This window comes from Sus scrofa, chromosome 1 (assembly GCF_054392235.1).
Source record: "Sus scrofa isolate SSC_HxYL_T2T_F1_AM1 chromosome 1, Sscrofa_HxYL_maternal_Yorkshire_Landrace_v2.0, whole genome shotgun sequence".
NCBI lineage: Eukaryota > Metazoa > Chordata > Mammalia > Artiodactyla > Suidae > Sus > Sus scrofa.
In genome coordinates, this window is record NC_139383.1 from 49,453,519 (window position 1) to 49,476,684 (window position 23,166).

The window sequence follows — 23,166 nt, forward strand, 5'->3', positions numbered from 1 at the left end:
CTTTTTGTTCCAGTGTGCATTTGGGGCTAGTATTGCATTGGAGTGTCAGCTTGATAATAAATGACCATGTATGGTACTTGATCTGAGTTCTCAGTAGCCTTTGAATATGCCGTCAGAGCTGGTTGACTAGGTATTGAGTTAAAGCATCCTCTGTTCCTGCTGATTCAGATACATTTTATTTTTCTACTAGGACAAAGGGACTGCTTTTATATTGTTGGGGCATGCGTTCTATTCAGGAGATACACTGTATTTGTGGAAGGAAATTCTGGCAAAGATCAACCTAAAAAGTTTCTAAAGCAATAGCCAGACAGGTAACTTTAGATGTATAGACTTGTCTCATCAAATCTACTAAGGTTTAAAGGTAAGATGACTAGTTTCCCATGAGCCTTGGGGATGACTGTAGAACATGCTAGATATTAAAAAGGAAATAAGCTTCCTGCCCCTATAAGTCCCCCAGAATCACCCATGTTTTAATTTCAAAAAGAAATCATATAAATTTCAAAAGAAAGTATATCTCCCCAAAAGATATGTCTTAATTACAAATGGAAAAGGTGGGAAAATCTATTAGATGGACCCTAAACTAAGTGATTAAACTTCACTAGGAATAAGACCTATATGTGTCATGTACTTCCTGATGTGATGTACCAAGTAAAACAAAACACCACTTATGTGATGTTCTAAAAATGCACAACCTCAATATACTCTTAAGAAAATGCATACACATCTAAATTGAGGGACAGTCTACAAAATAAGTGACCAGTGCTCTTCACAATTGTCAAGATCATGAAAGACAAAGGATGAGAACTGCCCCAGATTGGAGACTAGGGAGCTAAGATAACTAAACGCAGTGCAGGATCCTGGATGGGATGGTCCAACACAGAAGGGACAGAAAAGGTACACATACTGAATTTGAATAATGTCTGGAGACTAGTTATAGTGTTGCAAAAAGGGAGACCCCTTCCAGGGCCAGAGAATAGGCTCTTGTCTAACACTCAAAAATGAATTGTCCAAGGAGACACATGTGCTGACAGAGCCAAAGACTTTATTGGGAAGGGCACTGTAGCAGAGAGCATCAGGTTAAGGGAACCTAGGAGAACTGCTCTGCCATGTGGCTCACAGTCTCAGGTTTTATGGGAATAGGGGTTGGTTTCTGGGTTGTCTTTGGCCAGTCCTCTTGGTTGGCCTGTACTCGCTCTGGCTCAGGGCCCTTCTTGTTGGCACACCCACCTCTCAGCCAGGATGGATTCCAGCACCAAGGATCCTGGGAGGTTCGTTGTCCCCTCCCTCCTATTGGCTCCTCCCAAATCCCCTGGGTTAGTCTTCAGGGCAGCACCATGTTCCTTATTAGGGCCTCTGATTGTGAGATAACTCAAGCAAGTGGCTATAATCATGCCTGGCCAAGGTGAGCAGTTTCAGTCAATGGCCCCCTAACAATAGTATGTTCTAATGTTAATTTCATGACTTAGATTAATTGCACTGTGGTTATATCAGATAAATATATTAGAGAAAGCTGGCCAAAGGAGGACAAGAATTCTGCGTGCCACTTTGCAACTTTTTAATCTCTAAAATTATTTCACAATAAAAATGTTTTAAAATAAAGAAAACCTATAAATTATGATTCTTCTCATTTCCTTTTGGTCTTAGTCCTGATTTCAAAGAAAAGGGGGGGCGGGTAACAAAGTAAACATGTGCGTGTATGTGTTTTATTTATTTATTTATTTATTTATTTATTTATTTATTTATCTATCTCTCTTTTTGTTTTTTTTAGGGCCACACCCGTGGCATATGGAGGTTCCCAGGCTAGGGGTCTAAGTGGAGCTATAGCTGCTGGCCTACGCCACAGCCAACAGCAAGGCCAGATCTGAGCTGCATCTGTGATCTACACCACAGCTCATGGCAATGCCAGATCCTTAACCCTTAAGGATCGATCCCACAACCTCTTGGTTCCTAGTTGAATTCGTTTCCGATGCACCACGATGGGAACTCTGAGTATGTGTGTTTTAATCAATCTTTTTATTTTATGAAAAATATTGCACTCAAAAGATAGACATTTTCTGTTCAGGAAAATGTTGACTAAACAAGTTTTTTGCCTGAACAGATGATAATAAGATCTGCAAAAGACATAATGTAGCCTATCCTCTCAATTCTCATTAGAGACATTTTAAAGACTTAGGGGAAAAAACAAACAAAAAACCATAACAAGGTTTATTAGGGGTGGTCTTGTCCATTCTCTCATAATAATGTTTTACCAAATTAAAGGACTCCTTTCATAGTTAAAACAAAAATTCTGTCATTTCTTATTAGAGGGGGAGAAGTGTGGGTGGCCGTCTTTCATACAATGAAGTAAATTTCTGAAGTCCCGATAATCCTCAAGCAGAATGTTGCTAACCCATTAATTCTTTTTCACAGTTGGCCTAGAATGTTAAAAAAAAAATTTGTCTCCCAAAATGATTTATCTACCTTGACTTTCTAGAATGCAAAGATTATTTTCAAAATATTCTACTGGCAAAGGGGATTATAATAGAAATAAATGTATATTCTGCCCATCATGTTTTTAAGCTGCTACTAAATATTGACCTTGTTTTCCATATTATAATGATTTTGGTGACAGAGTATGCTTTTTATATTCTCAAAAGACAGAGTAAATGCCTGACAATAGTAGACACTTTATTTAAGTGGATGGATAGTTAGGAGGCCTTGGGCCAAATAATTTGCTTGATTGAGAGGCCTTAATAGGTTAAACAGAACTGCTTTATATCTCCAAAGACTAGTGCCAGGTCATTTGCATTTGAACACCCAGAATTAGTGAGAAAATTTGCTTAAGTCTCTTTCAAGATCAGGATTCCTATCAAGAAGCTAAATGATGTGAAGGGTTTTAACACCCTGTTGAGGGAAGAGGCACCTCAGGGCTTTGTTGGGATGATGGTGGATACTCTGGATGGGGCCACCCAGACCAAGGGGAGCATGAGTTAAGTAAGGCTGAGCAATGCCTGTGGGCAAGACTTGGCCTGTTCAAATACCCACAACTAGGGCTCTACTGTGAGAGACCAGAGGAAGAGAAAAATTGGGATACAGAGGGCTCTGAGCAAAATAATTCCAAGAACATACAAAAAGAAACTCCCGTGTATGAAAGAGAAAAACAGCCTAGAAAGCACTAGAAGGGTCTCAGAGAGTCCCAAGGTACAAAGAATCTTCTTGGACAGAATAACTGGAAAGAGCCGGTCCTGGTCCTGGAACCAATTTTGTTTAGCTTTCAAGGGCAGGGGATCCCGGTGTCTTTGATGTTTAGTCGTCTTCTGCGGGTCATGAAATCAGCTGTCAATCAACAAGGAACTACACACCTTCAGGTTTAGAGCTGGAGAAGGCACAGCGCTGCCAGCCTTGCTTCTACCTGCAGCCTGTCCTGTCCTGAAACCAGGAAAGGGCTTATTGAGGTAAAAGGAAAAAAGACACTGAAGGGGCAAGATCCTTATTCCTATAACAAAAAGAGTATAAATCATCATACATCATTTTAGCCACCATGGATCCAGTCCAGCCATTGAGTGAGAAGAGGGAACCCTCAGCTTCTCTGAATGGGGGCTGCAGGTGCCTTGTACTTAAGGGGCCTCACCAAAGATGCCTCTGGATGCGGCAGCAGCATGTCCTCATCAGCAGAGACAAACCCTCTGAAGCTCTGTGTCCTGACAGCAGTCACTCAGAAGGGAGGAGACTTATCAGTACCGCACTGAAGGCAGGTCTGCCTCCTTACCTCAAGTCCCTAATTCAGTGATTGCAATTAAAACTTATGGGGGGGGAGATTTGATGAAGCAATAGGAAGCACACAGAATAGAATGGGTAAAACCCAGCCTTGAGCATCTGTTTTTCCCTGTCCCTTATTCCTGAGTGTTGCAGTCATAAATTATCTAGTCAGTAGCATGGCTAGTGAAGAAGTCTTCGTAACACAGCAGGAATGCAGTGGTTTTTTCAAGGTGGCCTGGCTGCAAGTCAAAGGAAGCAGTGTGTCACCCACTGTCCCCTGGGCTGCAACACGTCTCAACACTGGTCCCTCAGGGCCTTCAGTTTGGCTGAAAGAGGCAAAGGGAGATGGATGATTGGCTCTTAGCGTGTTTTCTTTGTGCTGCTAGGATGATTCAAAACTCCGATTTGCTTCTCTTAGCAGCCCCTTGGTTGTCAGGAGGAAGAATTCTCTGTCCTTGAATCCTTCTGAAGTGTATTTGAAGTAAGATTTGAACCTAGCAGATATAAGAGTAATGTGGCTATAACCCGTCCCCCACCCCCAATCCCTTTGAAGCTAGATAGGTGTTTAGTTTTTAAAATGAAAAGGGTATGAGAGAGGTGATGGAGAATTGGCTTAAGTGTATCTGGCTCTTATTCCACTCATATCTTTGGGTGTATGTGTAAAAACTTTATCTCCATCTGAAAAAAGGATCAAGGTCTTCAAGCACTGTATTGCAAACAAAACAATCATCATTATATTATTATGAAAACTTCTGTCCAAAATGATTCGTAAGTATCACTTTGATACTTGAACCCATTAATGTCAGGACTGAGTCTATTACCAAAGGGAAATACTTGTATTTTTCTTTTTCTTTCTTTCCTTTTTTTATGGCCACACCCATGGCATATGAAAGTTCCCAGGCCAGGGATTGAATCTGAGCCACAGCTGTGACCTATACCACAGCTGTGGCAACAACAGAACCTTAATGCACTGCGCCACAGCGGGAACTCCTACTTGTATTTCAAATAACACTCCAAACTTAAAATTGATTACTAATATTCTAACATCTGTAAAGCCCTATTCACGTCAAGATTCTATATCAACTGTAGCCCTGGGTGCTTTCTACCCCAGTTTAGATAAAAAAAACAGGAATTGCTTTAGTCTATATTTTGGCTCTGGGAAGAAGAGGAGGAGATGGGTAACAGTGAACAATTCATGTGAGATATGGAAGAAAACTAGCTCACAAGGATATGACTAAGTAAGTTACCATAAGGATGTCTGTAATCTGAACCTAAAAGAAATCATACTGAATTCCTGGGCTATAAACAAGGAACTCCAAAAGCAAGTTTGTTGTTATACTTCCCAGGGCTGTGTTTGAACTTGTGTCTGTTCCTGCAAATGGCCACAGTTAAACTCTTGGACATTGAAGATACATATAGTGGCTGAATTAAAGAAGTTTTAACACTGGTAATTTGTTTCTTTGCCTTAAAATTGCCACATTGGAAATTGTGCAAAATGAATTTTATGTGTGTCTCAAAAGAATAGAGTCTTCATAACCAATCTTCCCAAATGCATCCTCAGTGGGAACACTTCCGATCTCCTGGGGGTCTTCTAGGTGTCCTGGATCGTTGGCTACAAAAATAGGTAGTTTATACTGTGGAGCATTATACTAATGTTTGATGCTCTTTGGAGAACCTGGCGTTCTCTTCTCCAGATGACATTTACTTCAGTGGCAGGGCCATGTGGCAACTATTTTTCCAAAAACTAATCAACCAAATGTGGCCAACATTTCTATACTTTTAAAAAAAAACAAAAACAGGAGTTTACATCATGGCCCATTGTAAATGAATCTGAGTAGTATCCATGAAGATGCAGGTTCAATCCCTGTCCTTGCTCAGTGGGTTAAGGATCCAGCATTGCCATGAGCTGTGGTGTAGGTCACAGATGTAGATCAGATCTGGCATTGCTATGGCTATGGTATAGGTCGGCAGCTACAGTTCCGATTCGACTCCTGGCCTGGAAACTTCCATTTGCCACGGGTGTGGCCCTAAAAAGCAAAATAAATAAATAAAATAAATTAAAAAATCAAAAAAGTTAAGAGAAAAACAGAAAAACTGAAGGACACAATGAACATTGCAACTTTGCTAAAAGATTATGTCTTTAAGGCAAATGTACATGCTATCCTTGGCTTTATGACTGAATCAGTAAGCAAAATTTTAAGTAGTGGTTGAATTACTTCAATATCTATGTGCATTATTAATGTTCACATCTTAGAGATAACTAGAGCTATGCTTTCTTGTCACCAAGAAATAAGTGTCAAAATTCCCTGAGAATCTGCAGCCTGTACCTAATAAGAATAATAATGTAACAAATATTGTGCTATATGTGTAACATACATTATAGTAATGGGTCTACAGTTGTCAGAAATGAGTTATAAAGATGGGAAAAGAAACTTGGGTTTTGTATTAGTGATGCTATATTAATTATGACAGAGAAGGCTTTCCTATTATAAGCCTCATTTTTAAGATGCTTGAAACTTTCCCATAGGAATTTTTCTTCTGAGAGGTTTGTTGGGGGGGTTTTTGCCTAGTAATGAAAATAAAAAGATTGGTTTTTAATGTTTTTGAAAGATTGTATCTGGGGATAAAAGTGTTTTTCTATCCATTAGAAAATTTTTTATGTTTTTTTCTTGCTGAAACCTCAAAACAAATAGCTTTTTAGCAACCTTCAAACTTGTCGCCAATGAAGAAGTTGAGTGCCTTTGATGTATGAGGCAAAGTTTGATTTGCAAATAAAATTGCAAGCATTACCCAAGGCTTCCCTTGCAAGTTCTCAGATCCCCAGATAGCAGTTAGCCCACTGCACCTTTCAAATGAGGGGAATCTGCAATTAGTCGGTCAGTTAACCTAAAGCAGTCATTTCCAGAATGTAAGTGTTATGCATACAGTTTTTGAACATGTTAAAAAACGAACCAAAGCTGAAAACTAGTGCTACGTTTTTGACATGACGCACTGAAATATAAGTGAACTCTGCAACAAAGGAAAGAATAGTATTAAGTTGAAGCGGTGGCCTATGTGATCTACTTTTGTTTAAAAATCTGAGACAGAATCACCTCATTCTCTGAGCTAAACAGATTGAGTTCCACTCAGGAGACAAATGTTGAGATCCAAAACACTAAAGGTCTTGACTACTCATTAAAATGTTAATTATGCCATTGAGGGTTCAGGGCTGTCCTTCAACCAGGAATTTTCACAGCTTGCCTTATTAATGTATAAAGAAGCCACAGTACCAGCAGAGCAACAGTACGAAGGAAGGTAGAACACAGATTTATTCAAGTGCATGCAACATATATTTCTTTAAATGCTAAGCTTTTGACAAATGGATTTACACACTTCTTCCCCTTTGTCACCTGATCACTAACCATGCCCTGAAAGTTTTTAGCCAAGTTACAAGGTTTTGAAATTGTCTTAGTTGGGAATGGAGATAGATAAGCTTAGATTTGTCTTCATACTATACTTGAGGGCAAGGACTATGTGAATCCTTTAGTCTTTGAAATCCCTAGAACCTAGTACTATGCAGAGCACCAAAGAAGCATTACAACATTTTCTATGAATTTACAAAATTCATTAAAATAAGCAAAATTTCATATTCTCTAAATTAAGAAAGTCAGTATTTTATGGTGTCCAAATCAGCACCTAAGAAGCCTGAATTTCACCTACCCATGAATTCATAGAATGCCATCCTTTCACATTTTATACCAGAATTTAAAAATCAGCTTAAGCATTAAGCATCTTTAAGCACTGAACTTGAAAAAGCCGTGTCACATAATTCATATAAAGTGGCTGCTGCCTCTGTATACCTTTCTGCTTGCTCTATCATTCAGGAAATAAGCACAGGCCACCATTGTTTTTCCATTGCTTCTTTCTGGTCAAGTTGACAGGTAATCAAGAGTGGTTAGCCTGGCCAGGTGGGTGATCAGAGATGTTCTGAAATCTGAGAGAAATGCTTTCTCTGTGAACACTTATCACAAATGCAGGTTCTTTGTGCTCACTGACCTAACATCTTTTGATTTTGTGGGGGATGGGTAATTTATTACCTCCCACAAAAAAGATCTATTTTCAAGTTCCCTCAGGAGCAGAATTTTGTAGAAATTACTACATTTTTTAAATTTCACACATTGTTTTTCTTGACCATACTTCCCAGGCATTTGTTTTAAATATTAATAATTTCCAAGGAGAGTACTTTGAATGGGAGGTTTCCATTGATAATTTCTTGGCAGTGTTTAGGAGATGGAAAGATCACATCCTTTTTGTTTCATTTCAGGATATGACATGGATTCTCCCCCCAGTAGTGTACACATTTTCTCTTGATATTTCGCTAGCCACCCATGACTTAAGAACAATATGTGATCCCAGCTGTTGGCTGTGAGGTTATGTGATTCCAGATTTGCTAACTTGGGGTTCTGTTTTCAATTCTAAGGTCTTTATAGTAACAACAACAACAAAAAAAAAAACCTCACAGTGAAAAATCAATTCACACCATATCTTGTCTTCTTCGACACACCATCTCATGTCTAGTAACTAGGACAGTAGTTATTTTATTTCTTTTAACTTTGGGTCTCCCAAACCTGGACTCGAAAACCTAGAAATGTTTTTATGATGCTATGGGAAGAGAGATAATTTTTGACGGACAATCTTCCTGTCACTTGACTCCTCTGTCATGGTTTTCATGCCTCTAAAATGTGATCATCATGCATTGCATTTATATAGAGCTTTTAACTTTTATAAAAAGTATTTTCATTCCCATTAATAATCCCTGGGCCATATAGCCACTAGATGAGCAATTGATAAGGATATCTATTATCTTGGGTTTTTTTAAACACAAATCCACAAAAAGTTAAATGGAGTTTGCAACTGTCTAATTTTATAGATGAGGATACTGAGTCCCAGGGTTAGGCTAAACATTTCCTCCAGGTAACAGCACCCTGGTGTCAGTGCAGCTGAAACCAAAAGGCATGTTTTCCTTTGCCACATCTGTGATTTTAAAAAAACAAAAATCAAAAACAACGAACTATGCAAAAGAAGGGTACTTGTTTTCCCATAAATTCTGTAACTGATATAAAAGGGAGGAAAATTGGCAAGCTCTTTTGAAACTAGTCACAGGCAAATTCAAAGTGCAATTTTAATTAGAAGGGGGAAAAAAAAACAGATAAAAAGAATATTTACTGAAGCCCAGAGATAAATTCTGGTGCAAGAATTTATCTCTGTCGTCAAATAGATACAAAATATTTGCAGCATGCATTTTATTGAGTGAGCTTTCTCACTTTAAACACTGCAATGCTGGGATATTGATTAGTTTTTAAAGAATTCAATAGTTGCAAATGAGTGACATTGAGGGCTGATGCAAAATTAGTGTATTAGTTGGATAAATATATGGAACCCCTTGACTGAGGTGAACAGATTATCTTCTTAGTTTATATTTAATTGAATTCAGTTTTCATATACTATGTTATTTCATATCCACAAGTTTCTGTACAGTAACACTTTGTTTTGCTACTCCAATCATTTCCATTTCCTTTCTATTAATATCCAGGTCCCTAAATTGCACGTAATACACTGAGAAAATGAGCAGAGAAACAGTCCCCTAATACCCAGAGTTCCCTTTCTCAGAGTTCTAAGAATATCATGCCACCCAGAAAGTCATTTAGACTCCATATACGTCTAATGAATCCTCATTTTTTTCATTTTCTGTGGAGTCAATGATGAATCATAACATAAAGTATGATTAACGCAAGATTTAAAATTTCCGACTTGAAAATAATAACTCGTGATATTAAAAAAAAAATTCTAGCTTTATCCCAGAAATAATGCATCAGAATTTTGAGTAAATTAGACTTTAACTTCTAAGCGATGTCTCAGTTGCATGTCTCAATAGTAAGTTGTAGAGAACTGTTCTTCCAATTTGGATTGACATTGCGGGCATGTGCTCCAATTTTGAACTTAGAAAACAACTGACCTGTGACCCAGTGCCAAAAGCATGACTAGACCAGTTTGTAGCAAAACCATATCATAATTCTAATTGCAAGTGGAATGGTGGGGAGATTCTAAAATACAAATAGCTGCCTTAGACGCTTACTCAGGGATTCTGCTGAAATTTTTTGTGCCAGGATTTCAGCCTATACAAAACTCTTGTGAATTGTAGGTGTACATTTTACAATGTTTTATTAAGTATTTTTGGTAGATACTGTTTAAGAGTATGGTGATTTGACTTTAAGCTGCTAGAACTCTGTAAGAATTCATAATACTCATCATCTGTTCCCATATCTGTGGCATAAATTTCCAGGATAAACAGCTGACTTTTATTTGCAGGTCCAGGACTATATGCTTTCTTATAAATTGTTTTTTACTGGGTCTTATACAAAATAATGGCTAAAGCTTATAGGTGACCATTGTAAGTCCATGGTTAAATATCAGTTTGCAAAGTCTGCTTTATCACTATAAATCTGTGTAGATTATTTATATAACTTTAGCAAAAGATTATGTAAGATTATACTTCCTTGGTAAATAGTGGAAGGTAATGAAAATAAACATCAGTTTATGAACCCACCCATTATTAATTCAAACCAGTGTGCTACAGTGCTACTGCAGTTTAAGACAAAATATTTATATGCTGCCAAATGACTTTTGATATCCAAAAATAAGAGAGTTGGAGAAACCATTTAAAATTGGAACTCTCTTATGTTCCTGAATCACTTAAAAATACATATACCTTTTGAGAGCTCTGTACTGATTTTCCTTAAAGTTTTCTCCTTTAGTTTTTTGGAAGGGGACTATTTTGGTTCAAGCTACAAAAGTACCTATCAAGAAATATTCGTTTGCTACAAATAAATATGTAAAAGAATTAATCTGTTAATCTTATATTAGCTAGATATTATTTCATATAATTTTATTTCTAAATCTCAAAAGAACAATTTTTTGACTAAAGAAGTAATATAGTTACATGGGGAAAATACAAAGTAAAAAAAATATAAAGAAGTAAAAAATCATACCCATAATTCAATACCCTGAAGCAACTACTGTAATTATTTTGCCAAATATATTTTCAGTCTTGTTTATTTATGTATTTTACACATCTGGAATTAATCCTCTACAAAAAGAAACAAAAGCTATTAGAATCAGAAAATGGGCAAGTTAAGTTTTAATTGGAGAGGGCTTGGATACACATTGTTGTATTATAATTTTGAAATGGTCTAGTCATATCACAGCACAACTTTTGTGTCCAGATTGTCTGAGATTAGTATGGAAAGTACCTTGTGTTTAAATTTGCTCTCTTGTATTTCACTAATCCTCCTTTTTCAGGGTTATGCATCTCAGCTATTGCAAATTATGTCAGACTAAAAATTACTTATTATTAACCCAGATAAGCCGGGTCTTTAAGGGGTGAAAATACCCAAAGAGATGAATTAGTTTGTGATTTTGAGATTAACACTCAGTGTTAAAGGAATTTCTAAGTGTTTTAAAAAGAAATGAGAAAAAAAATTTAGGAGCTTCCCTTCCCTACACTTAATAGTGACTTTGGAATCTTTCTTACTATAATTATAGATAGACCTAAAGTGTATTTTTGCTATTTTATTAGACATACCATTCATACTTCATTAATAAACTAAAACATGTTATAGCAGTCCCCTCAGTTCCATTCAAAATTTTATCTCCGTATTGCTCAAACTGTCTCTTTTTTTCTACCCATTGATTCTGCTCCTTAAAAAAAAAAAAAAATACTCTAGGAGTTTCCATCGTGGCTCAGTGGTTAACAAATCCGACTAGGAACCATGAGGTTGCGAGTTTGATCCCTGGCCTTTCTCAGTGGGTTAAGGATCGGGCATTGCCATGAGCTGTGGTGTAGGTCACAGATGCCGCTTGGATCCCGCGTTGCTGTGGCTCTGACATAGGCCTGTGGCTACAGCTCCGATTAGACCCCTAGCCTGGGAACCTCCATATGCTTCGGGAGTGGCCCTAGAAAAGGCAAAAAGACAAAAAAAAAAATTTTTTTAATTTAAAAAAGTAGTCTAACCAAATTTAGGGGGAGTTTCTGAGGACAAAAAGGCTTAAAATTATATAAATGAAACTTTATTCTTGAATTTTCTTTCACTTTGTTGGCTGGAATAATGCTTTTCTCCTTGGAGTTTCAGTAGATTTCCCCCCCCCTCTTTCTTTCTAATACCAACACTGAATCAAACTTTCTTTCTAATACAAACAGTGAATCAAACTGTGGAAGCTCTGTCATCATTGCCACATCCTATCAGAGCCTTTTTCTCAGTGGACTGTTAAGGTCTGCTTTGGAAAGCATTAGAGTTATTCCTATCTCAAAGTAAAAATATAATTGATAAAATGTTATGTTTGTATTGACTTGCATGCAACCTTTTTTCTCCCATTGCTAAACTCTGGTATCACAGGGTTCCCTTTTTAACTTCCAGAAGTCTAGTTTCCATCTGAGCCCTAGACTCAAACCATCCTCTCAAAGGTTTTTAACATCCTCCTCCATGCCTGCAGTGACTATTCTCAAGCAACATCTTTTTATCCTCATAAGTATTTGACCTTTCCAATCACCTTTTCATGAAATTGTCCCCACTTATTTTCTATGAAACTTTAATTCCCCAGATGGTGACCTTTCTGAGTGTTCTTCCTGTCCATTCCTAACTCTGGCCATGCCTCTCCTATTTACTCCTTGCTGAAGGAATAAAGGGACAGGAATTGGTTTGGAAGTCATACAGACTCAGGTTCAATTCCTGGCATAACCCTGAACTAGCTGCATGGCCTTGAGAAAGACACCACCTCTCAGCTCTATTTATTTATTTTAACTGTATTGTGATAATGTCAAAGGTAGGTGTCTGGGGCTTACATGGGTGTTATACAAATGGAGAAGTCCAGGTCCTTTCCAACTCCAGGCTCTTTTGTCTCCAGGGTCCTGATAATCTTGGATGGCGGCATTGGCTCCATTTCTACCTTGATATTTCATTTTAGAAATTTTGGTCAAATGTATTCCAAGTAGCTACCACAGCACCTGACATTGAGTAGACACTCAATAAATGTTAGCTGTTATTTTCATTAGCATGATTATTTTATTTGCCTATTGACTAATTAATGATGGCAGCTAGCATATTTTAACCTTTAATTTTTAATAAATTATGGTGAAGCTGTTTATATACATATTTATAAGCCAATGGATTAGTTTCCTTAATGTTATTCCTTCCTATAATCCTTCCAGTTCTCACTATTTCCTATTTAAAAGGCAACAACAAAAAAAGATAATACTTTGCCCATTTTTTGATTTTATTTTATTTTTGCTATTGAGTTGTAAGGGTTCCTTATGCATCTTAGATATTAACAACTTATTATTTATATGGTTCAAGGATATTTTTTCCCATTCTGTGGGTTGCCATTTCACTCTTATATTTGCTTCTTTTTCTGTTAAGAAGCTTTTTTATTTGAAATAGTCTACTTGTTTTTGTTCATTTGTTTGTTTGTTTTTGCTTTTATTGCCTATACTTTTGAAATGATGATTTCCAGGGGCTGGGGAAGCAATGGAGAGTTTCTGTTCTAAATGTATGAAGTTTTAGTAATCCAAGGTGAATAAGTTCTAGACATCTACTGTACAATATTGCGCCTAGAGTCAAATGTATGTATTATGGATCTCATGTTAAGTGTTCTTAACCGCAGTTTTAGATATTAGTGAGTAAATAAATAAATAATTTTACTGGCAATAAAACTGATGCTGCCATTCTTGTAAGTGATACTTAGTGACCCTCAAGAGTAACGTATTCTCGGTTTTAATGTGTATTTTATGACAAAGTGGCAATGATGCTACATCTGCAAAATGATTTCCACTGAAGTTCTCAAGCTCCAAAAGGCAAAGTGGAAATCTATACATCCACAGAAAAACCTAGTGTAGTGTCTGAATCTATTTGATACTGAATAAATGTTTATTTTAAAAATGATTAATGAGGTTGGAAAATCTAATTATACTAGGTCAAAATCTATACCAGGTATTCAGCAAGTATTTATCGAGCACCTACGATATGTCAGGCGTTGTTTTAGGATCTGGAAATACTGAAATGAACGTAACAATATCGCTATTCTCAGGAAGCTTCTGTTTAGTAAGCAATGACAGGCAAAAAGTGAATTTAAAAATACATATGAAAATATATCAGATTTAATAAGTCTATAGGTGACAATAGTTCAGAGTAAGGTCAAAGGGCAAATGAAAAAGTCTTGGAATATTGTATCACTTCTTATATCACAAACCACATCAAATCTTAGTGGCTTAGAAAAACAGTCATGTCATAGCTCACAGTTCTGTGGTCCAGCTCTTTGAATTCAGCTGGTTGGTTCTTCTTCTGGTCTCATGTGTTTCATTCATGGTACCGTCACCTGAGAGTTCAGCCTCAGATGGATGATCTAATATGCCTCATTTACATGCCTAGTATTTTGTGCTAGTTCCTCATTCTCAATGAAGTAGCCTGGGCCACCTCCCATGAAAGCAGAATTTCAGGATGGTGAGACCAGAAACTGTAAGACCTTTTGAGGCCTAGGCTTAAAGTCACACATCGTTTTCACTGCATTTTCTGATAAAATCAAGTCACAGGTTTACCAAGATTCAAAGGAAGGGGAAATAAACTCCACCTCTTGATGAGAAGAAATGTATTGAATTTGTGCCCATTTTAACTTGCTACAAATGGGAAGTTACTGTTTTATATTGGATGGTCACTGACATCTCTGGAGAATGACGTAGGGCAGAGACTTTATGACATGAGAGAATAAGCAATGTGAATGTCTTTGACCAGCACATTCTGGGCCATGGGAATTGCAGTGCAAAATGCCAAAGTGAGAAAACAAGGAGCTCAGTGTAGTTGAAAATGATGGGCAAAGGCAATTGTGTTAGGAGAGGAAAGTAAAGAGGCAATGACAGACCAGATGGTAGAGGTCCTTGTAGGTCATTTTAAGGGCTTTATTTATTACTCCACCTGAAATGGGAAGCACTACTGATAGAGAGTTTTGAACAGAGTGACATGAATTCACCTCTCTGTTAGCAGGATCTCTACCTGCTGTGTTGAAATTGAACTTGAGGGTAGATAGCAAGAGGGAACAAGGAGCCCAGTGGTATTTATCTAGGGGAGAGATGGAGGTGGCTTGAAATAGAAGACCAGAACTGACAGCATTTTCTGGAATAATTTGTAGAACTAATAAGATAGAAAACCTTTTTGGGTTGTATATATTCTTCCCAGCCAGATTGTTAACTTCTCTAAGAAGAAATTATGTTAGTTTTCTTTTTTATGTGTCTTTTACTTTGGCATTTGAAAGCACTCATTAAATACTTATTCACTGGCTAGCGAAGACTCAGGCCTCACTACTGGATTGAACATAATAACTATGGGAAGCTGAGTCTTTCAGAGTTCATCATCAAATGATGTTTGAAGACCGAAAGGAAATAGATAAGCTTATTAAGGTTTATTGATACTCTTCGGATTGCATTTGTGCTATATACTGAAGGACAGCAAATGAATTAGAGCCAAGACAATCTGTTTGGATCCAAGAGCATTAAAAGCCATCCCTTGAAATGTAAATAATTATTAAATTGACTGAACAAACACTTAAGTCCCTACTAAGTGATAAGCAGTAGGTCAGATATTCAAATACAAAGAAGATACTCAAAAGCACTAATATTGTAGTGTAACATGGACAGTGTTCATTTTATAAAGTGAGGTGGATTTGTCAACTAATATTCTAGTGTTAGATAGAAAGCAGTAATAGGCACAAGGAATATTGGGAAGATCTAAGTGTAGAGTGTTTCTGGAACTAGTTCATTTCTAGGTAAAAAAATTGGAAATCTGGAAAGTTCCCATTGTGGCTCAGTGGAAATGAATCCGACTAGTAACCTTGAGGTTGTGGGTTTGATCCCCGGCCTTGCTCAGTGGTTAAGGATCCGGTATTGCTGTGAGCTGTGGATATGGCAAAGGCTGGCAGCTGTAGCTCCAATTTGACCCCTAACCTGGGAACCTCCGTATGCCGTGGGGCAGCCCTAAAAAAAGAAAAAAAAAATTGGAAATTTGGTATTATTTATGATATGGAGGGGTCAATTTCAATTCCAGATTCAGCATAGGTATTGCTAAGTGTTATTCCTGGTGATAGTGAAGTACCCACTTCTAAATTTCATCCCAGTGAATGAAGTGTATATGCTTTCTGTTGGTATTCTTTTTACAGTAATAAATTTATGTATATGTGTGTGTGTATCTACTAATATATACTATATTCACAAATTATAATAATTGATAGAAACATATTAACCACAATCTTCCATTGAATATAAATACAGAGGATATCATTTTTAGAAGGCAAAAAGAACTTATAATTTTTACTAATTAAAATGTTTTCAGAATTTGTAATTTAAAATTTGATATCACCCCAAACAATAAATGATTTCACTAGATGGGAGATGCTTTATGTCATGAAAATTGGTATAAAATTAATTTATATCATAGGCTATATCACTTAAAAAAAACAGGGTGAACATCATAGAGTATGACAGTCTAACTTCATCCTTTGATAATTCATACTTTGTTAAAACCATTATAGGAGGGCCACATGGTTTACAAGTATAAATAGATTTGACATTCAGATATTCTTATAACCTCATAGGATTGTTTATTACTTTCTGTTTTAAAACAGATTACAACTAAAATTTAGTATTAAAAAATCTCTAATCTTGAAATATGAAGCCCAACTTTGAGTCTCACTTTATGCCTTAATATAGGTTTCCTAAATTCACTGCATTTCACTTTCCTCATCTGTAAAACTAAGTGGTTGGGATAGATCAGTGGTTCTCAACCCCTGCACGTTAGAATCATCTGGGGAACATTAGAAAAGTAATAATTCCCAAGCCTCACCCCAGTGTTTATTTTTAAAGGTCTCCAGGTGACTTTAATGTACAGCAACTGTTGAAAACCAATGGGCTAGATGATCATTAAGGTTAGTTCTAACAAAACTTTTTAATTTTATGATTCACTGTATTTGGATATAGTAACAGTTGCTAGAGATAACAAAGTTCTGAGTATTTGCCATGTCCTAAAAAGTAGAAATTAAAGATAGTTTCTACTCAAAATTAACATTTTCTCATCTGTACTCCAAAATTTTCTGTATTCTGAGAATAACTTACAATAAGAGTCATATACATTATTCACTTGGGTGTAATATATATATAAGAAGTAGTAATAGAGTTACCTAATTCATAGAAATTAATGACAGTTATGATTGGGAAACAATTACTTTCTTTCAGTACACATACATTGTATCAGGATAGTGTACTCAGAAATTGTGTGTAAATTTTTAAAGAATTGCTATTGTAGCTATTTTGATTTTTAATAAATGGACTATTAAAATCCTGAGGTAATAAACCTCCTAACGTGTATAACTTATTCATGATAAATGCTTTACACACTGATATATTATGGAGCAAAATAGAGTTCTATGAAAGACTGACTTAAGTGGAATATTTAGTTATTTTGGTACTTCAAAGGCAAAAGTTTGATTTTTTGAAATAGTTATGAAATGTGTCACTATAAATTTTTGCTATCAGTTTTTTACTAAAGAACTTTTCAGTGGAGTGAATGGTTAATTTTTTCTTTTAATCTAGTTACATGTTACATTATTTAACTCACCCGTGATATCAAGAACTCAACAATAAACTCAGTGCAAAGAGAAACCATGTAGACTCTTAAGAAATTAGGGAAAGACCTCAAATAAATATTAAACTGGGAAGTAATAGATTTTGTGCCTTATATTTACACAGAATCCTGTTCTTATGGGTATGCACTTTGAATGCTTGGGACAGGCAGACTCTTTTCTTCTTTTGGCCAGCCTAATAATAGGAAGAAGGAGAAGAGTTACAGGTGACAGTTAATAGCTAACATGGGTGAATGAAGGTGCTGCCAACAAAAAATGTGCTGGAGTTTCTGCAAGCCTAGTTCTTTTTGAAACCTATTTGAAAAAAAAAAAGTTAATACACAGAAAAGACACCATGAAAAATAAGAATGTGGTTTTTCAATAGAATGTGTGTGTGCATCATCATATTGCGTTTGCCTCTGACATCATCAGTCTGTTTTTCTTATTATATCTTTAATGTTCATACATATTTCATTATATTTATTTACCCCATTGATGACAGACCAGACGTAATAATTAAGAATAATTCATAGATATGCCATTAATCATGACATGAAAAACTATGACATTGGAAAAATAATGTGACTGCTAGGATAGTCCACATGTTTAAACACCTGGTCCTGTGCAAACTGGGGAAGTTGTTTTGCTTCATGTTAGCTCTACCACATGCCAGTTTGCTTTACAAGTTCTCCCTGAAATCAATCAGACATGAGTACCATGCTTTCAAAGAATTTTGTATGGTAGGATTAACTATGAAACATTTGAAAATACAAGTAATATATATCATAGTTTTTGTAATAATAATGACATGTATGCTAGTGATTTCAAAAAATAATTTATGAGTTTTATCTGGTTTTAAAATATGTAGAGGTTTTATAAAACAATATAAAATTTAGTATAAGATGACATCACTCTTCTTTGGAAACTCTTGGGAGTAACCAAATATAGAATTTGGTAGTTATTCCCTCACCTTTCCAAGTTTTCACTCCTACTTATCTGCTCAAATTTTGGTGTTCTGCTATCAGATGCATTTATTTTGTGTTTTATAATTTGTGTTAAACTAGGGAGAGTACATCAAGCTATACTCAGTCACTCATATTATTATCCATTAGTTAATTTTTTAAGTTTAATTTTATTGGAGTATGGTTGATTTATAATGTTGTATTTGTTTCACATGTACAGCAAAATGAATGTTACACATATAAATATATCCATTTTTTTGCCATATAGGTTATTACAAATTATTGAGTAGATTTTCCTGTGCTATACAGTAGGTTCTTGTTAATCATCTGTTTTATACAGTAGTGTGTATGTGTTTTTCCCATCCTCCCATTTAATTAGATAAAGTCAACCAAGGGGTAATAATTACAAAGAAATGTAGGACAAAGGTTATGTAGCCTCAGGAAGGTACCCATCAAAAAGGGCCCAGGGAGATTAGAAACATTTCATGCTTGGAGGGGATGAAAGATTAAAACATAGAGACCAGTGTCAGTTACTTCCCACTTTTGCCTGGGGCTGGTCCAGGTCAGCACTGCAATCATTGTATGAAGCAAAGTAAATTGACCTACTTTTCTAAAGATGTCATATAAAATTTACATGATCTTCAGAATCTAGTGACATTATATTGAACATAGACTTTACAACTGACAGCCAAATGTTAGTAATGCCAACATTTTCTTGAGTAAACAAACTTTGATTACCTGTATATAAATATATAACTTTGTCTCATATGAATCTTATTTATATTAAAGTTTTTTCCTGATTAAGACTTTGAAATGTTTTGTTGATTATAACCACATAATCTGAAAAGTCTAAGTATTTGACTCCATTTTGAAAGCATAAATACTGCATTAAAGTAAAGCTGTCTTCCAGGATGAATAATATAATATAAAGTTTTAAAACATGTCAGATTATCTTAAATGTATCTTTCTTCTTTAAAATTTAAACACTTGAGATAAATTTTTTTTTAATTTGGCCTTAACTGTTTGTCACAAGAAGATAAGAGACAGACAGCTAATGAAATAAATTGAAGTGCGGCTGTGGTTAGGTAGAATTGGAATTTAATACTTTTGCAGTTATTTCAGATACAACTGATATATATATATATTTTTTAATTTTGCAAGCTTGTATGACATCATAAGAAGAGACATACTGAATTTTTAATTGGCTAATTCTTCGAAATATTTGGGTAAACTTAGATATAATTTTTATGTACTTCATCCAAAATATAGTCTATTCCTTCTTAAAAGAAGTAAAAATTGAGGATTTGAGTCGTGAATATTAATGATTTTAAATCAATATTCAAACCAAATTAATGAATACTAAAAAGATAGTGCATCTAAATACCAAAAGGGGATAGTATGAATTATATTCTATAGCTCAACTTGGAAGTCCAGCTAATACAGTGAAATCTCTCTCATTGAAATATCTCAGAAATAGACTGCCTTCACATTTAACCCAGTAGCTTTCAGTGATGGAGTATGTGAAATAAAAAGCACCATATCAAAATTATCATCAAGCCATGTATTATTCTTCTGGAGTTTGAGAGTCATTTTTAACATAGATAGTAACTTGGTCTGAAATTTAAGCATGCACAAACACACAGGTTTGCTAGTTGGAGAGTTTCCATGCCTGGGGGGAGGGGAGGTGACAATTGGTGCATTCACTATATAACACATGTAATGATAATAAAGTTAATTGGTTAAACTCTATAGCTTTTTTTTTCTTCCTCTTCCTGTAGAGTAGTTCAGCCGGGGGTGGAAGGATTCTCTCCCATCTTACCCCCACACACACTAAGAAGGCGTAGGTTGATACCATTTTTATTGTTCTGCTGGGGTGGGAAATAAACCATATGCTTTAGAATTTTGAATGGCTACACCAAAAAGAAAATTGAAGCAGGCCCTCTTTGCCCCTTCCTGTCCGACATTGAGGTGGGGTTATTCTTATAAATGTTCTTGAGGTTAGCTTAATGCTTCTACCCCGGTATAGAAGGTGGGTGAGGGGAAGAAATGCAAGGGCTTCAGAGAAGCTTGGGCTGAGTGAAGTATGGAGTGGGAAGCTCATATCTGAAACCCACCCCTCCCCTGGATACCAGGGAAAGGCAATGAAAGTCGGAACCAGCTGATGCCGCTGCTGCTGCTTCCCATTTCCAGGGTGAAATTTTCACAGCAGCTAATTCCAAAGGGAGGAAAAATCCCTAACCAGCAGCGAAGAAGATTCTATCACCCAACACAAGCTATCTAACGTTTTAGGCAGGCTTTTCAGAGAAATCCTCATTTTAAAAGCCAGCATTCAGATCCAAAAATACGGGACGGGAATCAGAGCTGGTATGAAATGTGAAAAGCCTCTTTACACTCTTGAGTGTTTGAAATGATCCGATGAACATAGGAAGTGGCTGCCAACGCTCTGGCGGCTGCTCGTGCCGCCGCCGCCGCCGCCGTTCCTCGCAGAGGGCTGGACAGAGCTAGTCCCGGTTTCAGCACCTCCGGCGCTGGACAGCTCTCTGCACGCCGCACCGCCGCCTGCCTGCTTTCTCCAAACACTCTCGCTTTGCATTACTGGAGATGCATCTAAATTACGTCCTGTTCAACAACAAGTAGATTTTTTTTTTTTTTCCTCCTGTATGGGAATTACAGTAGAGGATTCTCTCAATTAAACTACTGCATTTTCTTCTTTACGGATTTGGCCGTCAGGCGTATTTATCCCGATCTCCCCCCCACACCCTTTGCAGGAACGAGTCTTTGGGAACGTGGTCCACCCAGGGATGTAAAACTGTGCTTACCGATGCATCCCATACGAAATGCTTATGTGATCGTCTCTCTACCTTCGCCATTTTGGCTCAGCAACCTAGAGAAATAGTAAGTAACAAAGGGAAAACACGGCTTTAATGCAAAGGCAGGGACATTGTGGAGAGTGTTTCTCCAGGGAACTGCATTTTAAATGGGGAAATGGAAAATGTTGCAGGATGGCAAAATTGGGTTCGTCTTCTCCTTAGCTACAGAAGCTTGGTGAAATGAATTCTAGTTGGTGTGCTATAACTAAATTCTACTCAATTTTATGTCTTCTAACTTGAAATTTCTGCAGTATAGTTTTGAGGATGTACTCCAATCATATTGCTAATATGCTGCAAACTTTGAAATAAAAATAATTGTCAACTTAACCTTTATTTTAGAACTCAAAAGCTGTTCTGGGGAATTTGTGAGGATACTGCTGGTGGTAGAATGAAGACCCCAGACACTATAGCCAAACATATTGCATATCTGCATTGGATATTTTCAGTACACGTTTTTTGGGATGTCCTTGAATATTTATTTTTGAAAAATTAAATGAAGTTTTATGGAAGCATGGACTGCCAGAAACTGTAAAATCATTCCTTAGAAGTGTATAGATTTGTCAAACTATTTTCTGAAACAGACAGCTCTATAAACTGTCTAAATGAAAAATAATACCCATATCAAATGTATTTTGAAAATTATTTTAAAAATTGAGATGCTGGAAAATAATTACTAAGATAAATGTGACTTTCTGTCCAAATCTGGCCTAAATACACATCACTCTTCTTACTTATTTTGATGACAAAAAATACCTAATACAATTTATTGTGCATATCTAAGATTTGGAACATACTCGATCTTAAAGTGTATTTCTCTAAACTTCCAATATTAAAAATATGGAAAACAACAGATTTTACTAGTTAGTATCATGTTATTCTCTGAATAAAGAAATTTCTCAAATCAGTCACTGCTTGTAATCTTTATATATGTTTTAAAAGATATAAGTCTTATTTTTCAAGGTCATGTATTTAGAGACTGATACTGACATTGTGAAAATTATCTCTATATATTTTGTTCGCAGAAAAAAAAATCACAAAATATAGTCTAAGGTCTTACATTTGAAATTTGATTTTTTTCTCCATTCTTATAGGCCAAGCTAGTGAAATTAAATGAGAGAATACTTGACTTAGAACAAAGTTGTCAAAAGTCAGAAAGTTTGAAAATTTTTCCATATCTAGGTACCAGATTTGGATAACCAGTGGGTTATAAATGGGAGGATCAAAGTAAATTTCATCAAAATACATTTTATGAAATAACTGTAGTTAGATGAAGAAAAACAATAATTGCTTCAAATTTCAGCTGGAGAAAACTTAACATATTAATGTTGACTAAGTTGTAGTTTCAATTATTTATTTTAGAAAGACATCAGTGGGTATATGCCACAGTCAAGCACTGAAAACTCTTTAGGCCTTCATTATTTCACAGTGGGAAAGAGGGGGTAGCTAGAATTAGTCACTTTAGAGATTGAGAATATGTGAACAGAGTGGTTACTGGGTAATTATCTGGTTACTATAACAACTATATTGGCTAATTTTGAGTGTTAGGATAGTTTAGTTAAGTTTAGAAGTTATTTTAATTTATTTAAAAAATTCTCTCTCTCTCTCTCTCTCTCTCTCTCTCTCTCTCTCTGCTTCTTTTGTTTCATTTACAGATCATGGAATCCTCTAGTACACCTTCAGTTACTCTAATCGTAGGCAGCGGCCTTTCTTGCTTGGCCTTGATCACCCTAGCAGTTGTCTATGCAGCATTATGGAGGTATGTAATCAATTAATGCACTCGAAATTGAATGCTCTGTTATTCAGCATTAAATCAAGGAATATGGTAACTATTATATGTCTCATATTTTCTTAATTTACTGAAAGAAGTACTTCTAAAACAGAGTTGTAATTGTTATGATTGA

At 36.0% G+C, this 23,166-nt stretch overlaps 1 protein-coding gene across 25 annotated transcripts in view; it reads left to right on the forward strand.

The window, feature by feature from the left end:
- Window positions 1-23,166, forward strand: part of ADGRB3 (adhesion G protein-coupled receptor B3) — a 732,591-nt gene that overhangs the window by 563,333 nt on the left and 146,092 nt on the right. For all 25 annotated transcript variants that reach the window (XM_021072833.2, XM_021072856.2, XM_021072841.2 and 22 more), the window contains 2 exons: window positions 21,164-21,290; window positions 22,918-23,021. In XM_021072833.2, the coding sequence (XP_020928492.1) occupies window positions 21,164-21,290; window positions 22,918-23,021 (231 nt within the window). The remainder of the gene's footprint in view (window positions 1-21,163; window positions 21,291-22,917; window positions 23,022-23,166) is intronic.